The 22,975-nt window shown below is 61.0% G+C and overlaps 2 protein-coding genes across 2 annotated transcripts; both read left to right on the top strand.

The window, feature by feature from the left end:
- Window positions 1-658: 658 nt before the first annotated feature.
- DPH1 (diphthamide biosynthesis 1) lies at window positions 659-18,179 on the top strand. The gene is made up of 12 exons (XM_057420815.1): window positions 659-790; window positions 1,538-1,690; window positions 3,944-4,007; window positions 11,179-11,300; window positions 12,925-13,079; window positions 13,731-13,852; window positions 14,982-15,050; window positions 15,793-15,949; window positions 16,858-16,958; window positions 17,220-17,298; window positions 17,450-17,581; window positions 18,027-18,179. The coding sequence occupies exons 1-12, from the start codon at window positions 742-744 to the stop codon at window positions 18,177-18,179; spliced, it is 1,356 nt and encodes a 451-aa protein (XP_057276798.1). The 5' UTR covers window positions 659-741.
- Window positions 18,180-18,537: 358 nt separating this feature from the next.
- Window positions 18,538-19,326, top strand: OVCA2 (OVCA2 serine hydrolase domain containing). Its single transcript, XM_057420789.1, has one exon. The coding sequence runs from the start codon at window positions 18,613-18,615 to the stop codon at window positions 19,291-19,293; it is 681 nt and encodes a 226-aa protein (XP_057276772.1). The 5' UTR covers window positions 18,538-18,612; the 3' UTR covers window positions 19,294-19,326.
- The last annotated feature ends 3,649 nt before the right edge of the window (window positions 19,327-22,975 follow it).

The following is a 22,975-nucleotide window of genomic DNA, read 5'->3' as shown; positions in this document are numbered from 1 at the left end:
TCCGCCCCGTATCGTTCCCTCCGCCCTACCACTGCTATTCCGCCGGGATCACGGATGCTCCACCGGGAGCTCTGCTGTCCCCTCTCCCCTCCCTAGTCCCTGCTATCCCCGCACTCCTCACCGAGTTCCCAACGTCTCAGTGGTCCCGCTGTCCCCGGGCTGTCCCTTCTGTCCCTCTCGGGTCCCTCTCGCCTCCTCCCCTCAGTCCCGTTAACCCACCGGGAGCGCTGCTGTCCCCACCGCCCCGCCCGGGTCCCCGCTATGCTCGGGGGCATCCCGCTGTCCCCCCGTCCCCCCCCGGTCCATTACCCGTGCCCCAGGGGTCCCTCCTGCCCCACCCCTCGCATGGCTTTGGCTTCTGCTCCCTGACACGGGTGAGAGAGGACACGGCAGCAGCTCCGGTGCCTTCTCCCCATCCCTGCGTTAACGTTACCACCGGCAGCCCCGGAGCCGTCATCACCGGTATGGAGACGCGGCGGGGCCACATCCCCGGTGCTAAACGTGGCATCCCGACCACCACAGCGCTTAACACATCCCACTGCACACCCAAACGCCCGTGGGGCACCGTGTGTGTGACCCACCGCTCCCCTCCGCACCGCCCGTCCCGTCGGTCGCCTGCCGGTTCTTCCCCCCCCCCCTTCCCCATCCCTCCCCTACACTCGATCTCTCGGCCGGCGACTGCTCTGGCCTAGCGCGGGGCTCGCTTAGTGCTGCCTTCCCGCCTTCACGTGCCTCAGAGCAATGGCGGCCTCCGTGAGGGTCGGCAGCGCGGCCCCGGTGCCCGCCTCAGGTGGGCCGAGACCGGGGTTAACGCCGTTACCGGGCTCTATTTCGGTTCCTCGGCTCGGCCCGGCCCGGCCCAGCAGGCCCTTTGACGGTTCGGCCGTGGGCCGTGCGGGGAGGGTTCGCTGGCTCATGAGTGCCGGTGTTGGGCTGGAAATAGTGAATAAGCGCCCTGCTGTCACTCCCCCGCCGAGCCGAGCCGAGCCGTGGGGAGGCGGGTGGCGGCGGGGGCCGGCTCCGGGATGAGCTGCCCGAGGGACGAGCTTGGCTCACCCGCTGCTGTTGCCTTTGTTTTCCCCGCAATGGGATAACGGGATCCTCTGGATAAGGCAGGTTGGACCCCCACCCACCGCCACCATCGGGGTGTTGTGGATGAGGCATCGGGGGTTGTGCCTGCTGGTCCATTGAATGAGTCTGCCCCCTCTGTAGGGGTGCTTTGTGGGCAAAAAAGGGGTGTTTTCACCCCCAAAATGCCATAGGGCAGAAACTCACCCCCTTCTGTTTGCTTATCCCCGGGGGTAGTGTAAAGGCAATGAGGATTGTGCCTGCTCTTGGGGCCATAGTTACAGTGGGCAAAAAACCCCATGCTTTTACCCCCAAAATGCCATAATGAAGGGCAGAAACTCACCCCCTTCTGCCCGCTTGCCCCCGGGGGTGCTGTAAGGGCAGTGAGGATGCTGGTGGTCCATGGGGTACGTATGGGGCGTGCTGCCCTCCTGGCCTCTCCTTTAGCCCCCCCACTTTTGTCCTGCAGGCCGAGGCCGTGCACGGCACGTGGCACAGCAGGTTCCTGAGGAGATCCTTGGGAACGTGGAGCTACGGGAGGCGGCGGAAGCCCTGCCCCGAAACTACAACTTTGAGATCCCCAAGACCATCTGGCGCATCCGGCAGGCTCGGGCCAAGAAGGGTGAGCACCGACCCTTGGCAATGAGGGGTTTGGGGCTGCAGTGCGGTGGGGTGGTGATGCTGAGCCCCTCGGTGGCAAGGGGAGCTGCATGGGCCGGGTGTGGGGCTTGGGGAAGCTGGGCAGGGACGGTGCTGAGCTGCCCTGCGTGTCCTGGCGTGTTTGAACTCTCTCTTGGCGAGCTCTTCTCCCCTCGAGGGGCTTTAATAGATCTGTATCTCTGGATTGTAATCACATTGGACAGGACAGGTTGAGCTGCGCGGACCTGTCAGCCTGTGAGATGTGTCTGGGATACCAGCCAGGTCCCTGCTGCTCTCCTCTTTCCCTGCGCTTTCCTGCCATGCTGCTGGGGCTGGGCAGAGAGAGCCCCACAATTCCCAGCTCCAGGGGGCCTGGCAGGGAGCTGAGCCATGCTATGGTCTGGTCTGAACCCTCCTTAGGGGCTTGCTGTAGCCCTGGGGAGGTGGGAAGTGGCTGTGGTGGCCCTGGAGCAGGCGCCGGGATGCTTTGGGGTGGTGCCAGGGATGGTGTCCGCCCCCCCCCCCACTCAGTGTGTGATCAGCCGCAGGCATTATGGCATGGAGCATCCCTGGGTGTCATCAGTGTCCCCTCCCTAGCTTCATATGTAGGCAGGGATCACTCCCAGGGTTGCTGGTGCTAGAGGCTCCAGGCAGAGCCACATTTGGAATGCTGCATCCACCTGGGAATGTCTCTGTGTGCTGCAGCCGGGCTGGCAGCATCAGAGGGGATGTTCCAGGAGCTGCTGCTGGGCTGAGCCCGGCTGCGATGCCGAAGGGTTGGAAGCTGTGGGGCTGCCCGGTCCATCCCGGCTGCGGTGCGGGACGCGTTGAGGCTGCCCATCCGTGCAGCTCTGGCTCTCCTTGCTGTGTTCTGCTGCTTGGCACCTCCTAATTAAATGTAAATAGGCGTCTGGGATTTAGGTCTGGGAGCTGGGATTGCAGCCCATCAGCCAACCAGCCGTGCTGGGATTTAAAACCCTGCCTGAGCACAGCCCAGCCAGGGGCTCGTTGCTGGGGGAACGCAGCTTCCCATCGGGATGCAGCCAGCCCTGCCTGTGTCCTGTGTGCAGTGGGGCTTGGGGGGTGTTATCCTTTCTCCCTGTATTCCATGCTGGCACAGAGCTGCCTATTGCCTTCGCTGGGAGAGGTTTGCAGGTCTGCTTGTTGGCAGAGGTCCGGGGTGGAGGGCAGTCCCAAATGGTCCTAAATGGGATGGGGAATGCCACGGCCCTGATCCAGGGTCAGGCAGGGGCTGGCAGAGCGCAGGCAGCTTCCCTTGCGCCCTCTGGGTTGGAGCAGGGTGAGATTAACCCAGTTTAGGTCAGGTCTTTACATAGCTCCGTGCTGGCCAATGGGCTGGGCTTGGCAGCACAGGGATTTCTGTTGGAGGGGGATCTAAAGAGGATGCTTGGATAGATACTGCTGGGATGGGGAGGTGAGACAATGGGATTAATGGGGCCTCCTCCATTTATCTCCTCCTCCATAGTCCCTGCTCCTTCTACACTGGCGTGGGCAGCCCTGCGGGGATCCAGGAGGGGCTCCTGCCTGGACCCCAGGCACTGGGGGGCCCAGCTGGGCTGCAGAGGCAAAGGGATTGTTCCAAGCTGTGAGGAAGGAACAAACCAGGCAGCATCATTTGTTGATGAGTGTATTCCTGCAAGGCACAATGCAGCGTTGTTCCCAAAACAGGGAGGGAAGCAAGGAGAGGAGGTGTGGGGAAGGGCAGCGGGGATGATCAAAGGTTTGGAACAGCTTCTGTCTAGGGCGAGATTAAATAGATTTAGATCCTTTAGCTGGGAAAGAGGTGAACGAAGAAGGATATGATAGAAGGATGTAGAACAGTGAGTGATGTGGAGAGGCTGAATAGGGGATGATTATTCACTCATTCCTGTACCAGCAGAACCAGGGGCACATTATTAGGAGCAGGTTTAAAATAAACAGAAGAAAGTGCCTTTTCCTGAGCAGCACTTAATTAAAATGTAGAAGTCATTACTGAGGGAAGCGGGAGAGACCGGCAGTGTCAGCGGGTTCCTAATGGGATGAGGGGCTGGATCCAAGCAGGGGGAATGATACAGCCCAAAGCAGGACCGCGTGCACCCCGGCTGCCAGAGTCACTGGGGTTTTGGGCCAATTCCTGGCTGGTTTGGGTTTTTCTGTGGCCTGGCTGGTACCCAAGTCTCTGCTTCAGGGTGTCCCCTCCAGCCCCTCGTAACCGCGGGGCTGTTTCTCTTCCCAGTGGCCCTGCAGATGCCAGAAGGGCTCCTCATGTTCGCCTGCACCATCGCAGACATCATTGAGCGGTAAGATGACAGCTTTTCCATGCTTCCCTGCTCCAGGGGCTCCCGAGGGGATGGGGCTGTTGCTGGGAATGGGACGGCTGCTGGATGGGGCTGCCTGGGCAGGATGAAGCTCAAAGCTACTGCTGAAAGGGAGGCCCAGTGTGATTGCCCTGGCGGGGACACCTTGGCCACATCCAAGCGTAGGCAGCGCTGTGGCCCTGCGGCAGATCACAGGGACCTGCTGCCAGCCCTGGGGACAAGGGACGGGCAGGGTGCCAGCCTGGTCCTCGCTGCTGTGCTGGGAGCTGGGACAAGCTCAGGGTTGGTGCTGGAGCCGGGGAGCAGCCGTGTTAACAACCGCCTGACGCCAGCGACGGGAGGGAGGGCAGCGGGGCCACCGCTGCTGCGCACGTCTCCTGTCCTTCCTAGTGCCACCATCCCATCCCTGCTGCTCTCAGGGAAGGCCTGAGGCCATGGTGGTGGCCCAGAGCAGGGGGGGGTCTGTAAGCAGCCCCCGCCAAGTGGCTCCTTTCTTCATTCTCAATGCCACTTGGGAGGTGAAACCGGAGAGGAGCTGGCTGTAATGTCCCTTCCCTGCTGCCTCCCCAGCCCCTCCCTGGTTTTACCCAGTGAAGCGGTGCTAACAGCACCCTCTGCCCCATCTGCCATCGGGGTCGAAGCTCTCATTAGCGAGCTGCCTCCTTGCTGCCGCCAGCCGAGCAGCTGGAGCCGTGCCGGGTGGGAAGGGGGCCGTGCCTATGGCTTTGTCCCTGCTTTGCCATCGTTTTCCCCCGCAGGATCATGGCAGCCCCACGCTCGGGCTGGGCGAGGGAGCAGGGGGAAGGTGGGTGCGGGCAGGGGATGGGTGCTGGGGGGGGCAGGGGATGGGTGCGAGTGTGGGCAGCTCCGTGTGGGCTTGTCCCTTTAAGTGGAGCTGCCTCCTCTCCGGCTTTGGCACCCAGCCGCTTTCATGTCTCAGACTTCAAAGGCAGCGGATTAAGGGGTTTCTTTTATCTGAATGAAACCTTAAGCCCCACATCCCAGTGGATGCAGGGTGCTGGACTCACCCTCTGTACTGGGGGTGCTCCGGGGGGGTGCTGGCTGCCAGGGTGAGAGGTTGTGGATGGAGATGGGTGCTGCATGGGTAGAGGTGCCCAGCCGAGAGAGGGGACGTGGCAACACCTACGGGTTGGTGGTTGGGATTGAGATGGCTTCAAGGCCATGTCCTTGCCTTGCTCCCACTGTGCAGCACCCCAGTGCCTTGCTGGGAGCAGTGGGTGCCTCATTCTGCCTGTGGATGTGGCCATGCTGGGTACCAGCAGTGGGTGCTGGAGGATTGTGGCCATGGGCAGGATGAGCCCAGCCCTATCCCTGCTCCCTTGGGAACACGTTTGGGACCCGGTTGCATGGCTGTAGTTGAGGTGTGAATCGTCAGGTGGCCTCCTTAGCGCTGCCTCCTCCTGCTATTAATATTCATCACGGGCATTGATGTGGAATCATGGCTCCGCTGCTCCTGCTGGCCCTCCTCACCCCCTCCTCACCTGGCAGTGGGGCTGGACGAGCCTCTGATGTGACAGGAATCCACATGCAGTCAGGCTGGGGATGGGAGCTTGGGGTGCTGTCACCCCTGGGCGGGGGGGTGTGTGCATGTTCCCTTCCCACTGGGGATAGAGGGGATGGAGGACTGAGCGTGCCAGGGATACCTGTGCCCACAAGGGGGGCATTGCTCAATGCAGCCCTTCTCCCAGCTCATCCCTGCAGCCTTCTGCTCCCTCCTCGTTGTGAGATTTGGGGCTTGGGGATGCCAGTGAGCTCCTCCTCTGTTGTGTGCCCCGGTAGTGGCTGCAGAGCCGAGCGTGGGGCTGGGACCACAGTGCCCATCCCTGGGTGTTCCAGCTCGACTGGCGCTGTGTCTGCTGCTGCTCAGAAGGAATATTTATCCCTTCTGCTGGAGCTGCCTTTCAATACACTATCTGTGCCATGACCCTGTGGTGCTGGAGCGCGAGGACCTGGCCTCGCTGCGCTGCAGCACCGGTGGCTTAGGGAGGATGCGGTGCTGTGGGTCCATATGTCCCTGTGCAGGGGGATGGCAGTGTCACCATGTCCCTCACTGCCATGTGGAAATCAGCAGCCCCCCCGGAGGACACCCCCCCCCCCCCCCCCAGCATCTTGTCTGGTCTTCCCAGCATTGCGCTTGCCAAGCCCCGAGGGGCTGCGGGGATGAAGATGTAGCTGGAGTGTCACCGTGTCACTGCTCTGGAAAGGAGTCTTTGAAGGCAAGAGGCGCTCACAGCATTGACCGGTGTGTGAAGCCCGCTTAATTAGCGTTAATGGCTTTGTCATTACCGAACCCACACTGGGGGGAGCAGCTGTCTGCGGGGGGGGGGGCGGCAGGGCCGGGGTCTGCTGAGCTGGTGGTGGGGCGGTGGGCTGCCAAAAATGCATCACGACGCTCTGGCAGCACCTTCCAAATCGGCTCCGTTTGTCACGGCTGATGCAATCCGGCGCAGGGTAACTCGTGCTGGGGGGCGGCAGCAGGGAGAGGAGCGTGGGGTGGGAGGGGGGGGGAAGCTTGGACTGCGGCTCCGGGAGGGGGGCAGCCCCCCAGCCCAGCCGTTGTCGTGCTGGGGAGGTGGCAGCGGTGCCCCCCCCTCACCTCCAGCTCCATGGGGGTCTGTGCAGCAAGGAGGGGACCCCTCCTCTCGCCACCCCAGGAAGGATCAGGTGGGGTTTTGATGCCGTGTTTAACGTCAGCTCTTGGGCTTCACGGCTGCTAATCCCTCTGTCTGCCTGTGCCACAACGGGGTGAGTGGCTCCTGCTAAGCAGTCAGTAGGGATGGGCAATGGTGGAGGGGACCAGGGGTTGTTCTGCTGTCCACAGAGGCTGCCCTTGTCGCAGCCTTAGCACCTCCTAATGACCTGATGGCTTTTGGGTGTCTCTGTGAGGCGGTGCTGGGAGCGCACAGGTCATCCTGGTGCCCGTGGTGCTACGGTGTACAGGGATGTTTCAGAGTGATGGGGGTCTTGAATCATCTCTGGTTGATCTGTATAGTGTTAAACGTCCATGCAGACAATCCAGCAGCTTTGACATCGGTTTAAGTGCCCCACTATGGCCAGTGGTTGTGACAGCAAGGACAAAATAGCCCCTTATGGCTGGTCCCCAGTGCCACTGAGCAGCGCGGTGAAGCTGGCAGCATCACTGAGAGGTCCCAAAGGGCCATCCTGGGACACTAACCCAAGTCAGGATCCAGCCCCAGCTGCACAGAGACGGAGCTGGGCCGGCCAGCGCTGCCTTCCCTTCTCCCCTTGTCCTCCAGGCGCAAGCTGGAGGTGCTGGCAGCGGGTGCTGCACCGCTGTGCAGGGGAATTTAATCACCATCATTAACCGCACAACAGCATCATTAGGGAGAATGAAGTTCTCACTTCATTGGAGATGTTTAAAACCTCAGCCCGGGTGATGATGGTGTGGGGGGGACGTGGCAGGGGGGAGTGTGTGGAGCCTATATTGCTGTCACCTCCCAGGGCTGTGATATGCCTGTTGTGGTGTGGTACCCACCACCGTGCGCCCCATGCCGCCTCCTCGTGTCCCCATGGAGCTGACACCAACGGGCAATGCTATGGCCTGGCCCTGGAGGAGAGGGGACAGGCACCTGTGTGCTGCATGGTCATGGTGGCTCTGCCATGCTATGAACCGTGCCTGGTTTGCCTTACTTTGTTCCCTAAAGGGCCAGCAAAGCCGGGGTAGCCCCAGGACATGTCCTTTGGGATAACGGGGCTGTCCCTGGCACCTCCTGTGAGGACAAAGGAGGTCCTGAGGGAGATGGAGGTGGGTGCTGCACCTTTCCCTGTCCTGACCCAGCAGCAGGGATTGCCCGGCTGCAGCAGGGCTCTTCCAGCGCCATTTGCAGGAAAATTGCAAACTCATTATTTTAATTAGGTGCAGTCTTCCTGTGCTAATGAAGTTGGGAGTCTGGTAATGGGGCTTGGTGGCTTCTCCACTAATTACACGCATTGTTCTCAGCCGGGGCTGCGCTCAGCCCCCTGCGCCCGGAGAGCAGCAGCCACTGCCATGGGCTGGGTTTGGGTGCTGCAGTGGGTGTAGGGTGGTGGGGTGACGGTGAGGCTCTGCCTTTACCCCAGGGGACAGGGCATGGGGTATTTGCAGGGCATTATCCCCAGGCAGGGAGGTGACAACGCGCCACAGTGTGACTGTGCTGTAAAGAGCCACATGCAGATGAGGCAGGTGGCTGTGATCCAAGGAGCAGCCCACTCCGTGTCCCTGTCCCAGCAGAGCACACAGGAGCCCCAGCTCCATCCCCCCGGGCTGGCTGCTCTCATCCCAGTCCCCACCAAGGGCTGGTGGCACCAGGCACGATGGATGTGCCAGAGCTGAGGACTTCTCTCTGATGGGGAGAGCAGCGCAGCTTCACAGAGTGAGGAGCAGCACGGTATCATTCGCACACTGCTCTGGTGTCAGGGGACCCCACGCTCCTGCCAGCACCAAACACTCCCATTTATTTGTCTAGGAGCTGGGATAAATCAGTCCTGCTCCAGCCTGGCATCTGCACTCAGGTGATGGGGACTGGCTTGCCCCATGCTTGGGCACATGCTGGCCCTGTATCTGCTGTCTCTAGCTCCCACCTTGTCCCTGCATTGTTGTTGCTTCCATTCTGCGTTGGCCAGGGGAGAGTGGGGCTGGAAGGGTTTGGGGATCCCAGTGGCCTGGGATCGGGGCCGGGCAGGCACTCATCCTGCCAGCACTGAGCATGGTGCTTTATAAATGGGATTTTGGGAGCCATCTGTTTAAAAGAGGAGGCAATGAATTAGGGGGAGATGAGAAAAATGCTAAGGCCGGGTGGTTTCTCAGAATGAGCCGAGCTTTGCGGGACGTAAAAGATGAATAACCTCCCCGTGTGTTCAATATTCATGAGCTCCCAGCTGTAGTGAGCAGCTCGGTGCTGAGTGGGGACAGCCCTGTCACCGTGTCCTCCTGCCAGCACGCTGCCGGGACCTCTCCATGGCTGTCACGAGTCGCAGGGACACAAAACACCCTCAAGGATGCTCCTGTGACCGCAGCTCTCCTGCATCCCGGTCCGGCCTGGTTGGTGCGCAGCTCCCTGACCCGCATCGCAGGCAGGTTGCTGCTAATTGATGTTTCCTTCCTCTGTAGTTTGATGAAAGGCTCTGGCGACACCGAACTGATTAAAACATCAAGGGGAGGCCCCCGCGCTTGCCTTTGATTTGCCTCAAGGGATGATTGCTGCTCCGCTCCAGCAGCCAGCCCAGCCAGCGCGGGTGACCCCGGTCTGTCCCATCCTGGTGCCTTTGGGCTGCTTCTGGGCACCCTTCCAGCCTCACCAGCCACAATGGCAGCACCACTGGGCTCCATCCTCACCAAGCATCATCCCATGGCCCCTTCCCTTCATGCTCAGCCGTGGCTTTGCTCCCTGCACCGGCCAGGGCAGGGCTCAGCCTCATCTCTCCCTGCCTGCGGGCTGGTGGCCATGGAATGCCGGCTGCAGCCCCACACGCTGGGCAGGGGCCACGGGTGCCTTTGCCCTCCTCCTTCCACTGTTGCTATTTCACTTTCTTGCTTTTCACCCCCAGGGACTTTCTCTGGGGTTTGGGCCAATTTGCATACATTTTAATCTATAAAAAATTAAGCGGCGCTGGCTGCTGCTCTGAGTCAGACCTCCCCGTCCTGAATCTTAAGGAGCTGAATAATTTTCCACTTTTGCTGAGATGTGTGGAGTCTGATTCATGTTCATCTCATCACCTCTCATTAGGGAAGGGGGCTGGGGGCTCAAGGCGGGGTGGGGAAGAGCCTTCTCGAACCTTCCTAGCAGCCCCCAGCCACGCAGCGTGGCCGTGCAGGAGCGGAGGAGCCGTCCTCTCATTGCCAGAGGTGAGGGACCATGGGGTTTGGGTGCTGGCTGGATCTGCTCCATCTCCTGACAGTACCCAGCTGTGTCCTCAGCTCTTGGGACGTTGCAGGGAGCGGGAGATGCTCAGGCTGTACGTGGGAGGTGGGGATGGCTTTGCCCTCTCTCCGGGGGTGCTTCCAGTGGAACTACTCCCTTGTTCCCCTCCCCGGGCGCTGACGGATGGGCCGGAGCTGTTAATATTCAGCACGCTCCACCATTTCTCCACCTTCTGCCATCTGCCCAGCTCTGCCCACCATTTCTATTCTTGCCACCGACGTTAACGCTCCCAGCGTGGCGCTCGAAGGGGGGAACGTGCGGGACCCTGGTCCCCAGCCAGCACCGGGTGCTGCTGCGGGGTGATGCTGTACCAGGGTGTTCTCCTCCCCTGGCGTGGCCTCTTCACCCCAGCCCCACGTCAGTGTCAAGGGGGACTCCACTGGCATCGAGCTACAGCCTCTGGTGTGACCTCGGAGTAAATAAGGAATTAGCATCTGCTTTAAGCAGCCCCTTCAGGCTCAGGGCTTTGTCATCGCAATACCTGCTTTCATCCGTGAAGTGCCACGGCAGCTCCCTGGGAAGGCAGCCAAGCTAATAATCCCCCCAAATGGTGCCGTAAAATACCCACAAAGGTGGCACCTTTAAATCATGCCAGAGCCTCAGCTTTGCCACCTCGTGCCCCTCAACCAGCCAGCGGTTGCCAAGTGGGCTCAGACTGGAGCACCGGGATGTTGGAGCTGGGATAGGGGAACAGCGCCAGCTTCATTCAGTGCTTTTCCTTGCCAAGTGCCAGCTAAGCACTGTAGCTGGTCCTGGAGAGCACCCAGCTTGGCCAAACTGGCACCCATGGGTGATGTAGCCAAGCACAAGTTAGGATACAGGGGGCTGGGGGCTCAGCCAGCCTGGTTGTGTGACTCTTCTGCCCATCCCAGTGGCTCTGGTCCCCAGGGCTGGCTGGTGGGAGCAGTGGCACCGCGCTGCGCCGGGTCTCCCTGTGCTCCTCTCCCCGCTGGAGCATTAGGAAGCTGGCAGCGTATTGTTTGATGAGCAGATAATCCGCTGAATTGCAAACAGCTTTACCCAATTGAAGAGGCGGATTACGGCTCTCCAGCTTAATCATGTTGACATCTCAGAGAGTAGCCAGTGCTTGTCCTCTTCGGCTCGACGGCAGCGCGGGGTGTCCCCCCCCCACCATGGTAGCGATGCCCGCTGTGGGGCAGGACGTGGTTCTGCGGTCCCGCACCCTCCCTCACCGTTGTTCCTCCCCGCAGGTTCACCGACGCTGAGGCGGTGGTGATGGGCGACGTGACCTATGGTGCGTGCTGCATGGATGACTACACAGCGCGGGCCCTGGGTGCTGACTTCTTGGTGCACTATGGACACAGCTGCTTGAGTAGGTGACACTCGCCCTGGGGCTGTGCTGAGGCAGCCATGCGTGGTGGCACTGCAGAGGCTGCCACCGTGCAGCGCAGAGCCGCTCCCCGCCCTGCTCAGCGCCAGCTCGGGGATGTGGTGCCAAGGGCTAATCCCTTCCCAAAGGGATTTCTGTTCTCCAGCCTTGCTTGCTGGCTCTGGATGGGGCCATGCTGGCTGGGTGGCTGCCTGCGGGCAGGATTTGGGGGGCAGCAGGGCTCGGTGTGCTCAGCCGTGTGCCGACGCAGCGCGCGCATCGCGGCGCCGTGCCCAAGAGCAGAGCGGCGAGGCCATGGCTTGGCAGGACCCTGCTCGCCCAGGATGGGTTTTTGGGGGGCTGCTCTGGGCTTTGGGGGATGTTGGGAATGATGATAAAGGAGAGCAATGTGCTGGGGATCCCGCTCATCCCGAGCTGGGGAAGGCAGCTTTGCGGGTGCAGCGCAGGCTGGGCGGGGAAGGGAGGAGGAGGCTATGTGCTCCCCAGGCGGACAGTACTCTGGATCCAGTTGCCATGGAAACTGTGCTGCTGTCCCAGATGCTGCTAACTTTGAAGTCCACCCAGGATGGAATCAGCCCAAAAATAACAATAAGGCACTCTGGGTTTTAAGGTGGATCTGCAGAATTGTCATAGCGAGCAGCAGGAGAGTGCGTCCCTGCTGCCGCCGCCGCGCTCCCGGCACCTGGCAGCCCTTCTGGACGTTTATGGGGCCGTATAAATGGGTTTGAAGAATCACACCAGGCTCTGGGTGAAATACAGACTCCCCAGCTGAGAACTCTGTCCTAAAAGCTTTGTCGGCGTGAGCATTTGCAGTGATAAATATCTGTGCTGAGTGCTTTGTTATGGAAGGCGGGTTACGGGCACCACTGGAACAGGGACTATAAACCCTCTAGTTTGTGGCCTGCTCTTCATGAATGAACAGTGGAGAGGGACCCTATATGATGGTGCTTAGGAGTGTGCCTGGGCAAGAGCTGAGCTGTTCCAGAAGACGGGAATCACATCTGGAACTGCTCCTGTCGCCAGCTCAGCCACTATCCGCTGCTTATGGCTCCGTGGTCCTTGCCTGCCCAGGGCTGAATGTGTCCCAGGGTGCTGGGCTCCTTTTGGGCTGCCCATGGTGCTGCTGTCACCGCTGGTGGGACGTGCCCCCATGCAGCACACGGGTGCTTGCCCTCTCCCTCCCGGCCCCGCGTGCCCCGCGGGAGGGAGTAATTTGCACTTAATTGTGATCAGGCGAAGAGCGCCAAAATGGGAAGTGAACGCGGAGCCGTGGATCGATGTGGACTCTGTGTACTTTAATTATTCACTTAATCGTGGTGACAGAGGCTTCTTAGCACCGGGGGTAATTAGATTTGTGTTCATTGATTCCCCAGGCTGCCATTATCCAGGAGAGAAACGAGCAGGTGCTCCCCATGGCTCCCATCTGCACGCTCTGCCTGGGGTGTCAGCAGGGGCAGAGGGGTGGCACAGAGCACCCTGGGGAAGTCAGGGCACAGGGAGCCCCACGAACGTGCTTTATCCCCCCAGCTGCAGACAGCAGCAGCCAGGGGCTCACCAGGACCCTGGGTGTACCCCACACTCGCACCCTTTCTCTTCCTCTCACCAGTTCCCATCGACACCACGCAGGGGCTGAAGATGCTCTACGTGTTCGTGGACATCAAGATCGACACAGCCCATTTCCTTGAGACCATTCGCTTCAACTTCCCAGCGGGCACCTCCCTGGCCCTCGTCAGCACCATCCAGTTTGTCTCCACAGTGCAGGTGAGATGGGGGCACCCGGGCAGTGCAGGATGATGCTCGTGTCTTCCTCCACCTCGACCCTGCTCTGTTTCTGTGGCTGGAGCGGCTGCCCCGGGGTGCTGGTGGTGCCGGTTCCCCTCTGTCGAGTCGCTGCCATAATATGCTGCTGCTGTAATGTTGATCAAGTACTTTATAATAACTCTGATCAATGTTTCATGGCGGCACCCTCCCTGCCTCCCCCGGGAGCTGCTCTGTAAATGTCAGGGCAGGCAGTGGAGCACTTGGCATTTTGATGCAGTGCCGGCAGCGGCAGGGGAAGCTCCGGAGGGTCTGTCTGTCTGCCCCTGAATAGCCAGCTGGGCAGGACGGGAGGAGATGAATGAGCCTCCTGAGCCATGTCTATCTAAACACGGGGCTATTGAAGCGTTGAGCATGTTCTCTTGTCTTTTAATTGATATGTTGGCTGAGCCTTGCTGAGCGTTTTGGCTGAGCAGGACCATTACCCAGCCGGGTGCTGCCCCGAGCAGAGCGGTTCCCCTCCACTGCCGTTGTGCTCAGGCACAACAACTGCGACTGCCAGGGCTGGGGTGTCCCCAACACTGCCAAGGATCACCAGCCTCAGCCACACTCGATGCCGTGGTCTGTCCTTTGCTAACCCCACGTCTCCCATAGGCAGCAGCGCAGGAGCTGCGCTCCCAGTACAAGGTGTGTGTGCCCCAGTGCAAGCCGCTGTCCCCAGGGGAGATTTTGGGCTGCACATCACCACGGCTTGCCCAGGATACAGATGCCATTGTGTAAGTACCTGAGGTCCTCCAGGCTCCTCCTGCCTGTACCCCCTGCCTGGGCATGGAGTGAGTCGAGGCGGGGGGGACATCCATGGGCATGGATGGGCCCCCTCCATCTCCCTGTGCTGCTCGGAGTGGTGTGTGCTCCTAGCACGGAGGAAATAATTGAGTCGTATATCAGAATAGATAATAGATGGAAGGGCAGGTGGATAATTGGAAAAGACAAATGGCCGGGGCCCAACATCATGGCAACATTAATTTTATTTAAGGACAGCAAATTAGAGGGAGCACTTCGCTTCCTATCACCTAATTATTTTAGGTAATGGAAATGCTTAATGTACTGTGAATACAGTGTGCTCCAGAATAAATAAACACAAGGACCCCACCCTTGGGGGGAGCCGGGGAGCCCAGGTGTGGGTTTGGGAATGCTGTGCTGGTGCATTCCCAGGCATGGCAGTGTGGGAGATGGGATTTAGGATTGCTGGGCATGGGATCGGGGGGTCTTTGGCTTCACCCTGAGCCACACCAGTGGCAAGGGAGAGGTGCTGCTTTCCCTGTCTCCCAGGGGTGTCAGAGCAGGCAGGGCTGGCACTGCTTTGGTAAGGGTGGGCTGTTCCCAGTGCCGATGGAGCTGTGGTGCTCAAGTGCACGCATCTGCTGTACCTGCATCCTCCCCATGTTGTTATTTTCTTCTTCCCCCCATGTCTCTGGGGCTAACTTTTGCAGACAAATTAGCTTTGATCTCCCAAAATGTCATTCTCCAATTAAGGGCAAAATCTAGTCAAGTTTTACGTCTGAATTCATTTTCCAAGCCCTCACTCCATTAGGGCAGCTGAATGAAAGGCTTTGAAATGTAATTGCTGACTTGAAATCTGATTAGAAATGGAAGCAGCAACATCTGGAAGCAGGCATTGAGATGGAGCAGCTCCTGGCCACCAGGAGCATCCCTCTTCATTTCTCCCACCCCAGCCCGCCAGAGGGCTGCATGGAGATGGGGAGCTTTGCCCACTGCCCTGCATCCCAGTGCGGGAGCTTGCATTCCCAGCATCTCCACACACTGTGGCTTAGGAAACCAGCAGGCCCATGGATGGGGGCTGCTGTTTAATGTGTGCCATAGCTTTTCCTTCCCTCTCGGCAGGTATTTGGGCGACGGGCGCTTCCACCTGGAGTCCATCATGATTGCCAACCCCGGGATACCTGCCTACAGGTACGCACAGCCCACGGGTACCACTCTGGTCCCCAGAGTGAGGAGCATCCCAGCTTCCCCAGCATGCCAGGGACCGGTTCTCCCCGCCATCCCCCCCCCACAAGCACCCCAAACCTGAGGGCTGAGCTGCAGGCAGGGGCACAGGCAGGTGAGGGGTGAAGAGGTGCAGGGGGTGATGAACACCAGCCATTTACTCCGCCTGAATATAAACATTTTGACAAGTACCTGTGAAAGCTCGTGGAGGTGCAGCCATTAAAGCCCTGGCTGCTGCAGGCAGAGGCCATAAAGTGCGATGATGAGGCTGCTGAAAGCAGATGAAATATCAAGAGTGAAAGGCTGGGGCCATTTGGTGAAATCTGAATTTCCTAGTAGGTCGTTTGTTACTAACGGGAGGCGCGCGTCAGGTTTATGGCGCTTGGGGAAGCTGCCGAAACCCGAGTGGGATTTGATTAAAATTCTCCTCGTCAAACAAAGCAACAAATCAAAGATTTCTTCATAATTGATGAGCTGGGATGAGGGGGAGCGCTGCACGGAGCTGAGTGTGGAGCCCAGGCTCTGCCACGTTGGGGGGCTGAGGTGGGACACTCGACTTGTCCCCTTCTCTGTACCCTGAGTGAGCTGGCTGGGCTCTTCTGCAGCCAAAGGGAGGGATGCCCTGGGAGGCAATTAGTGCTAATGAGGGGAGGGTATAATTTGGGGCCCGCATGGAGGGAAGGGGTCGGTGATGGGCTCTGCTTTGCAGGTATGATCCCTACAGCAAGGTGTTCTCCCAGGAGCACTACAGCCACGAGCGCATGCACCGTGCCCGGCAGGACGCCATCCGCACCGCTGCCACTGCCCGCTCCTGGGGGCTCATCTTGGGCACGTTGGGGCGACAGGGCTCCCCCAGCATCCTGCAGGTACCAGCGCCTTCCCCGTGGACACTGGGCACTGCCCCTGGGAAGGGGAAAGAATGGTACCACTGGCGCTGGCCTTGCTGTTGGGGTGAGGGTAGACCTGGCAGCCCACTGCTTGCCACTGGCCTCTAGGCTTAGCTGAGCAGGCAGGGCAATTAGCAGCTGATGAAGGCCTTGTTAAACCTGCCCCTTGCTGGGGAGAGCTGGCCAGCCCTGAAGACCCCCCTGCATGGGCAGCTTGGCAATTAATTCCCTGGCTTTGCTTTAATTGGATGAACTTCCAAGAGGGTTCACTGTCCCTGCTCAGCCATCGCACTGACACTTCCTGCACCCTGGCCAGGCGAGGGGAGTTCAGCCCCATGGGAGCGGGGTGCCCTGAGCCCAAGGTTTTGGGGAGCTGCAGGTGAGATTTGGGGCAGTGCAGGAGGAACCAGCGGGCAGAACTGAGTGGGGAGGGCCCAGCAGCTTCTGTTCTGCAGCAGCAGGACACAGGCATGGCAGGGGCTGGCTGGGCACAGGGTTGGATAGTGCCAGCTCCGGAGGACAAGGACGTCCGTCCCTGGCCCCTCCTGGGCCATCCTCCTCCTCCTCCCGTAGCTCCTGGCCGCAGGCAGCCCGCAGCAGGCGGTCGGCCCAGGGAAGGCAGCCGCTAACGAGAACAGATTGTTGTCATTGAGCTGTAATTACTTCATTAGGCTGAGGCACGCGCTGGGGAGAGCTGGGATGGAGCTGGAGCCACGGCCACCATCCCTGTCGCTGCGTGTGCCTTGCCACTGCCGTGGGGATGAGGCTGTGGGGCAGAGTTGGGACACACAGAGGGTCTAATGGCCAGGAAAAGGGGCCGTAGGGGGCTTGCCAGGGACATTTCTCTGGGCTCTGCTAACCCTGTGGTGCCTTTTTCCCTCCTGCAGCACCTGGAATCGCGTCTCCATGCCCTGGGTCGGCCCTTCGTAAGGGTGCTGCTGTCTGAGATCTTCCCCAGCAAGCTGCAGCTCTTCCCTGATGTGGATGCGTGAGTGCTGCTGAGCCCCCCTCAAACTCCCTTCTGCTGGGGTCCCCAGGGTGCCTCATCGCTGTCCAGGCCTCTGATTCCCATTGGAAGGTGCCCTGCTGGCGCTGTGCACCCTTGTCCTTCCTATGCAAGGAGAGGATATGGTTGTCCTTGGCAGGGTGGCTCTGCCTCAGCTTCCTTCCAGGGGGCTGCTGCAAGACTTTGTGGCTTCTTCATCCCAAAATCCTCATCCCTATTTATCACCATGCGTTTCCTTTCCAGGTGGGTGCAGGTAGCCTGTCCCCGCCTGTCCATCGACTGGGGAGAAGCCTTCAGCAAGCCCCTGCTGACACCCTATGAGGTGAGGACCCCCAAACCGGGCTGTGCCACTGGGATTCCCAATCTCATGTGAAACCAGTGGGATTCCCTGTGCCACAAGCTTCACTGCAGCAGTGCCCTGCTGAGCACACCAGGCTGGGACCTCTCCTGGACTCTTCCTGTCCCCTCCACAGGCCATGGTGGCTCTCCAGGACATCGAGTGGCAGCAACCTTACCCCATGGACTTCTATGCCAGCCAGTCCCTGGGGCCGTGGACGGTGAACCATGCCGGCACACAGCCCCTGCACCGCGGCAGGGTGGCCCAGGTGGGCAGCATGGTGCCACCAGCTCCCCTCTCCATCCCTTTGCCATCTCTCTTGCATCTCTTTGCCTCTTGGTGGCCTTGTGGGGTGGAAGGGACGGGCGTTGGGAGCATTGGCACGGGTTGAACGTACGGTACACGGTGCCATACGGTGTATGCGGTACCCGGTGTATGCGGTGCCCGGTGCCATGTGCCAAAAGCGCCACCCTGTGGCTTCCTTCGGGGTGAACAGTAACGGGGCCGGTGCCAGCCCGGTGGAGAGGAGGGGACCTCGAGTCTTTCCCCCGGTCCTTACCGGGGTGAGCACCCATCTGGCTCCACGGCTCCCCAGGAGGGGGGGGATCCCCCCAGTCGTGCCCTATGGGGTGCTGTGGGCTGAGCACAGGCAGGCTCATCACGGCTCAGGTCAAGGTTGGGACCCGGTTCTGACTCCCTTCTCTCTGCTGCAGGGGAAGCCACCCGTGCCCCCCAGCCCAGTGGAGGACGGGCAGAGCACCAGTAAGGACAGGCAGAGCACCAGTAAGGATGGGCAGAGCACCAGTAAGGATGGGCAGAGCACCAGTAAGGATGGGCAGAGCATCAGCACCCCAGCAACCTCCTGAGCACAGCCTGCACCCCAGTCCTCTGTCGCCATGCTCCCGGACCCGGCACAGGCACAGCGGGCAGCACCATTGTTCCCCCCTCCTCGACGGTAAGCACCACCGGGGGCTGCCGGTACCAGCACCTGCATGGATGGGGTGCACCCCATACTTTGACTGGATGACAGTACGATGGACGAGCCTTCCTGCACGGCCCCACCGGAGGTCCCGTCCCGCCCCACCGGAGGTCCCGTCCCGCCCCACCGGGGGTCCCGTCCCGCCCCACCGGAGGTCCCATCCCGCCGCTCCCGCGGCATCCTTCTTGGCTCCGCGACCTCCCACCAGTAGGGGGCGCCCTCTTCCCCCGCGCCGTCCAATGAGCGCGAAGCGTTTCGGCGGGAAAAGGGACATAAGCTGCCGGAAGTGCCTCAGTTGGCTTCCGGCGGCCACGGGAGCCATGTCGGAGCGGGCTCCGCTGCGGCTGCTGGCGCTGCACGGGTACAGGCAGAGCGGGCCGCGGTTCCGGCAGCGCACCGGGGCGCTGCGCAAGGCCCTGCGGGGCCGCGCCGAGCTGGTGCCGGTCAGCGCGCCGCACACCGTGCCCGGCGGCGGTGAGGACGGCAACGACGACCCCCCCCGCGGCTGGTGGTTCTCCGGGCCTGGTACCTTTGAGGCGGCGGAAGCGGCGGCGGAGCCGGCGGGGCTGGAGGAATCGCTGTCGGCCGTGGCGGCGGCGCTGGCGGAGCACGGGCCCATTGACGGGCTGCTGGGCTTCAGCCAGGGCGCGGCGCTGGCCGCTATGGTGTGCGCGCTGCGGGCCCGCGGCGATCCCCGCTTCCCGGTGGGTTTCGCCATCCTGGTGGCCGGCTTTGCCAGCAGAGCCCCGGCCCACGGGCACTTCTACCGGGAGCCCATCGCCCTGCCCACGCTGCACGTTGTGGGGGACACCGATGCTGTCATCGCGGCCTCTCTCAGCAGGGAGCTGGCGCAGTGCTTTGTGGAGCCTGTTGTCCTCAGCCACCCCGGCGGGCACTTTGTCCCTGCGGCTGCAGCACAGAGGAAGGCGTACCTGGACTTCTTGGACCGATTCTGCCCTGCACAGGGACAGGCTGAGCCCTTGGAGGCTGGGACGGTTTGATGACAGGCTCTGTAATAAACGGTGCTGTAGCGAGCCGTGGGGTGGTGACAGAGCACCGTGTTTGTGACCCCTAGAGGGGCCAAAGAGCCCTTGACACCTCCCTGCTGCTCTGCAGTGTTCGTCCAGGCTGAATGGCCCTTTGTCATCTCCCTGTTGCAGGCATGTTATAGATACGAGTGTGTGGGTACGATGGGGTTGAGGACAGGAGGGTGACCCTGTGCGAGGTGCTCTGACACTTAAATAGGTGTTCAAAGTCAGGGTCCCCCAGCAAAGGTCTGCAGCGCACCCGGCTTCTGCAGCTCTTACCCCAAAAGTTCATGTGCTTTAATATCAGTTTAAGCCAACCTTCCAGCTGGTCTGGGTCTGTAAAGCCTCTCGTGTGTGGCTGGTGTTCCTTTCAGGAATGAAATACCTGCTGGTTCGGTGTGTTGGGACCTTTTGTATCATCCTCTGTCCCAAGTGCCTTTGTGAACAAGAACTTGTCGCTGTGCTTTTGGTTCCTGTGTTTGCCAGAAACATGGAAATCTTTTATTATTATAATTTCAGGGGTCCTGCTTGACTGGTGCTCTCTGCAGCCCAGAGGTACCATACCCAGGGCTCCTAATCACGGCTCTCCTTGGGGGAACAGTGCAATGGACTTGGTAAAAGAGAAAAATGAGGTGAAACTTCTTCATTTGCCCCTTGTTTGTGCAGTGTGGTGTGTGCACTGCGAGGGATGGAGGATGCTGTGGAAGGAGCAGGCTTCGGGACAGGGACCAGCAGCGCTTTCAGTGTTTGCTCAGCCAGGAACGGGCCTGGGAGCTGCACTGGGATAAAACCATCCCAAGCAGAAGCAAGTCCTCGTGCATGTGTTTTGCCCTCTGCCTTGTTGCTGGTTCTGTGGTGGCAGGAGGATGTGGGGCTCGGGCAGAGCCTGCCTGCTCCATCACCTCCCAGCGCAGCACTGTGTCACCTCTCTGGTGTCTGTTACCCCTTGGTTACCGTACTGGGGGTGCCAGAGGCCGCTTTTTGGCAGGGGAGAGACGCACCTTGTGCCCGTGTCTGTGCTGCGGAGGCAGGATGGCAGCAGAGAGCTCAGTGGTTGCTCTTCCATCACCACGGAGCTCTCCCTGCCCAGCGGCGTGGCGGAGGCATTGCAGCCCCGGCGCCTGCACTGCGGGCCCGCAGGCACGCACCGGCGTGGTCCCGCCGCAGCTCCCTGCTCTTGGGACGGAGCCCGGCTCTGCGGGGAGCTGGGGCAGAGGGTGCTGCGGGACGGGGGTGCTGCGGGACCTGCTCCTGTACCCCTTGAAATTCATAGCGACAAATAAAGGTGACCCCCCCCCCCCCATGAGAGCAGCAGGGGAAGGTGGTGCTTGGCCTCTGGTGCAATGGCAGGAGGGAAGTGGCTGCTGTGTCTATCACCAGAGGGATTTGCCTTGGGAATACCTCTTTTTCCACCTTCATGCTGGCCCCTGTCCCAGATCCAGGTCTGGGTCCATGCTACCCCATGCAGTTGAGCCTGGAAGCAAGAGACCGGTGTCCTCCCACCTCTCAGCCTACGGGGGTTTCCTCTCCCCCCACCCCACAGGGCCCAGAGGAGCTGGGTTTTCCCCCAAAACACTGTGCTGCAGTTGGGGTCCCTGAGCAAGGGGGGGTGACAGAGCAAACCCCAACCTGGGGCCAGCCACCAGTGCTACCCAGCCTGGTGCTATGGGAGTCACCCGTGTCCAAGTGGGGTCCTTCCCTACCCCAGAGCACCCCCAGCCCTCTCCCAGCAGCCCAGGAGGAGCCCAGCATGTGCCGCCAGTGCTGCTGCCACCCCCAGACACCCACATCCCTTCCCCTGTGCCGTGGCTGACTCAGGCCCTCCTCCGCTGCCCACCCGGTGGGCTCCGGGTGCGGATCCTGCTGGGTCTGAGCCTTACTCATCTCATGCTCTTCCTCCCCTGTCCCCACAAGAGGCTCTGTTGGGGGGGGTGTGGGGTGCTCCAGGAGGGTGCTCCACGGATGGTTACACAATGCAGCTCCCCCCAACGGGAGAGAGCCGGGGCCATCCCTGGGACCCGCTGCCGGGAGCGGGACGAAGCCTTTGGGACCAGTCCCCCCCTTCCTTTCCCCTTGTCTTCCTTCACCCGCAGAAGCTTCCAGTTGTGGCTGAGTCACTCCCGCTGTAGCTCCTTCTCTCCTTGTTTTGGATGGAAGTTTTCCATGGAAACCCACGCTGGGCCGGGCCGCGGGGCTGGGATAAACACGGCTGAATCACAAAAGCTCCTTTCGCCAAGAGCTGTGGGATGGCAACACCAGCGAGTGCGGCGGGCGGGCAGCGACCCTGCCTTCATCGGGGGGAGGCAGCAGCACCTCTCCTGCACCCCTCAACCCACCCCGGATCCCCACCGTTCCCACGTGGATCCCCCTTGGGAGCGGCTCACAGGCTGGGTTTCGGGGGCTCTCATAGGGATGCACGGAGAGCTCCCAGCCGGGGGGGGGGGACGGGACACACTTGTAGCAGCTCCATCATCAGCTGTGGGGCTCCATAGGGTCACGGCTGCTGGATATCCCCCTGGAAAATCGATCCCACCCCAGCACAGGGATGCTTGCCGGGAGCCAGGCTGAGGTTTGCACCCCACTGAGCACTGTCCCAGTGTGCAATTGGGGAGTCTCCATGCTGAGGAGGAGCACGGGAGCCGGACAACCTTCATCCCCCGGTGCTGATGGCTGGCTGCGGGCCCGGCGGCTTGGAAACACCATTGGAAGACAAATCCCAGTGTCAGAAATCCGGGATATTTTTAAGGACTCTGGAAACAGAACTTGATTCCAGGGATGTCAGCAGGAGAGACTTGGCCTTCAAAACAACAACAGCGCAGACGGAGCCTTCCCAGGGCTGGAGCATGGGGTCCAGGGGCCACGGTGCTGCCCATGGGATGTGTCCCATCACCCATGGAAGGGTCCTGGATGCCGCAGCCCCTGCAGGGAATGGTTTTGGTGGCCAGCAGCAACTTTTGCTGTGCTAAACACAAGTTGGTTGTGACTTTACCTGAGCGGTGGTGGGGCTGCCCCAAAATCCCCTTCCTGGAGGTGTGTGGCACGTGGCCAGCTGCCATCCACAGCAGTGGGATAAAGCGGGGAGCAAAGGGAATCGCTGCTAGGGAATGGAGCAGGACACGGCAGAGACCCAGTGCCTGTGGTACCCCCTTGCTGTGCCATGGCCCTGGGGACCCCAGCGTTAGCCTGTGCCCCCCCCCCCAGGTGAGGACAGAGCTGATGGGTGCTCCTAAAGGGGAGCATGGGCAAGGCCAACCCCCGCCTTAGGGGGCACCCCGTGGGGAATCCCTATGGGACCCCCGTGCTGGAGTTGCAGCACCCTTAGGATTAAAAGTCCTTGTTTGTGGGGAGGGGCTGGGACCTGTCCCCCCCTCCCGTGCAGCATCTCCATGGTCACCATTCCCCATCCAGCCCCATCTCCCGGGGCTCTGGGTCCCCGGTGGCCCCTGCGCGGGGCCCTGCCTGGCCGGTACCGGTCGCCGCCGGCCGCCGAGGGCCCGGTGCCCGCTGCCGGGGCAGGCCGGGCCGCTCTGACTTCGCCGCTCAGGAATCTCCTGGCCGCGCCGGGCCGGTTGTGCAACCTGCGCCCGCCCCCGGCCGCCGCCCGGCCCCGCTCAGTCCCCGCCGCGCCGGCCCGAGCTCCGCTACCGAGAACGGC

This window comes from Pezoporus wallicus, unplaced genomic scaffold (assembly GCF_028554395.1).
Source record: "Pezoporus wallicus isolate ANWC-B61680 ecotype Strahan unplaced genomic scaffold, APGP_CSIRO_Pwel_v1 contig_14787, whole genome shotgun sequence".
Taxonomy (NCBI): Eukaryota; Metazoa; Chordata; class Aves; order Psittaciformes; family Psittacidae; genus Pezoporus; species Pezoporus wallicus.
The sequence above is the reverse complement of the archived record's forward strand: the minus strand, read 5'-3'. Positions and strand labels throughout refer to the sequence as shown.

Coding starts and splice junctions, on each gene's coding strand:
- DPH1 (XM_057420815.1), top strand. CDS start 742: ATGGCGGCCTCCGTGAGGGTCGGCAGCGCGGCCCCGGTGCCCGCCTCA. Junction 4,008..11,178: donor ATCGCAGACATCATTGAGCG/GTAAGATGACAG, acceptor TCCTCCCCGCAG/GTTCACCGACGCTGAGGCGG. Junction 13,080..13,730: donor AGTTTGTCTCCACAGTGCAG/GTGAGATGGGGG, acceptor CGTCTCCCATAG/GCAGCAGCGCAGGAGCTGCG.
- OVCA2 (XM_057420789.1), top strand. CDS start 18,613: ATGTCGGAGCGGGCTCCGCTGCGGCTGCTGGCGCTGCACGGGTACAGG.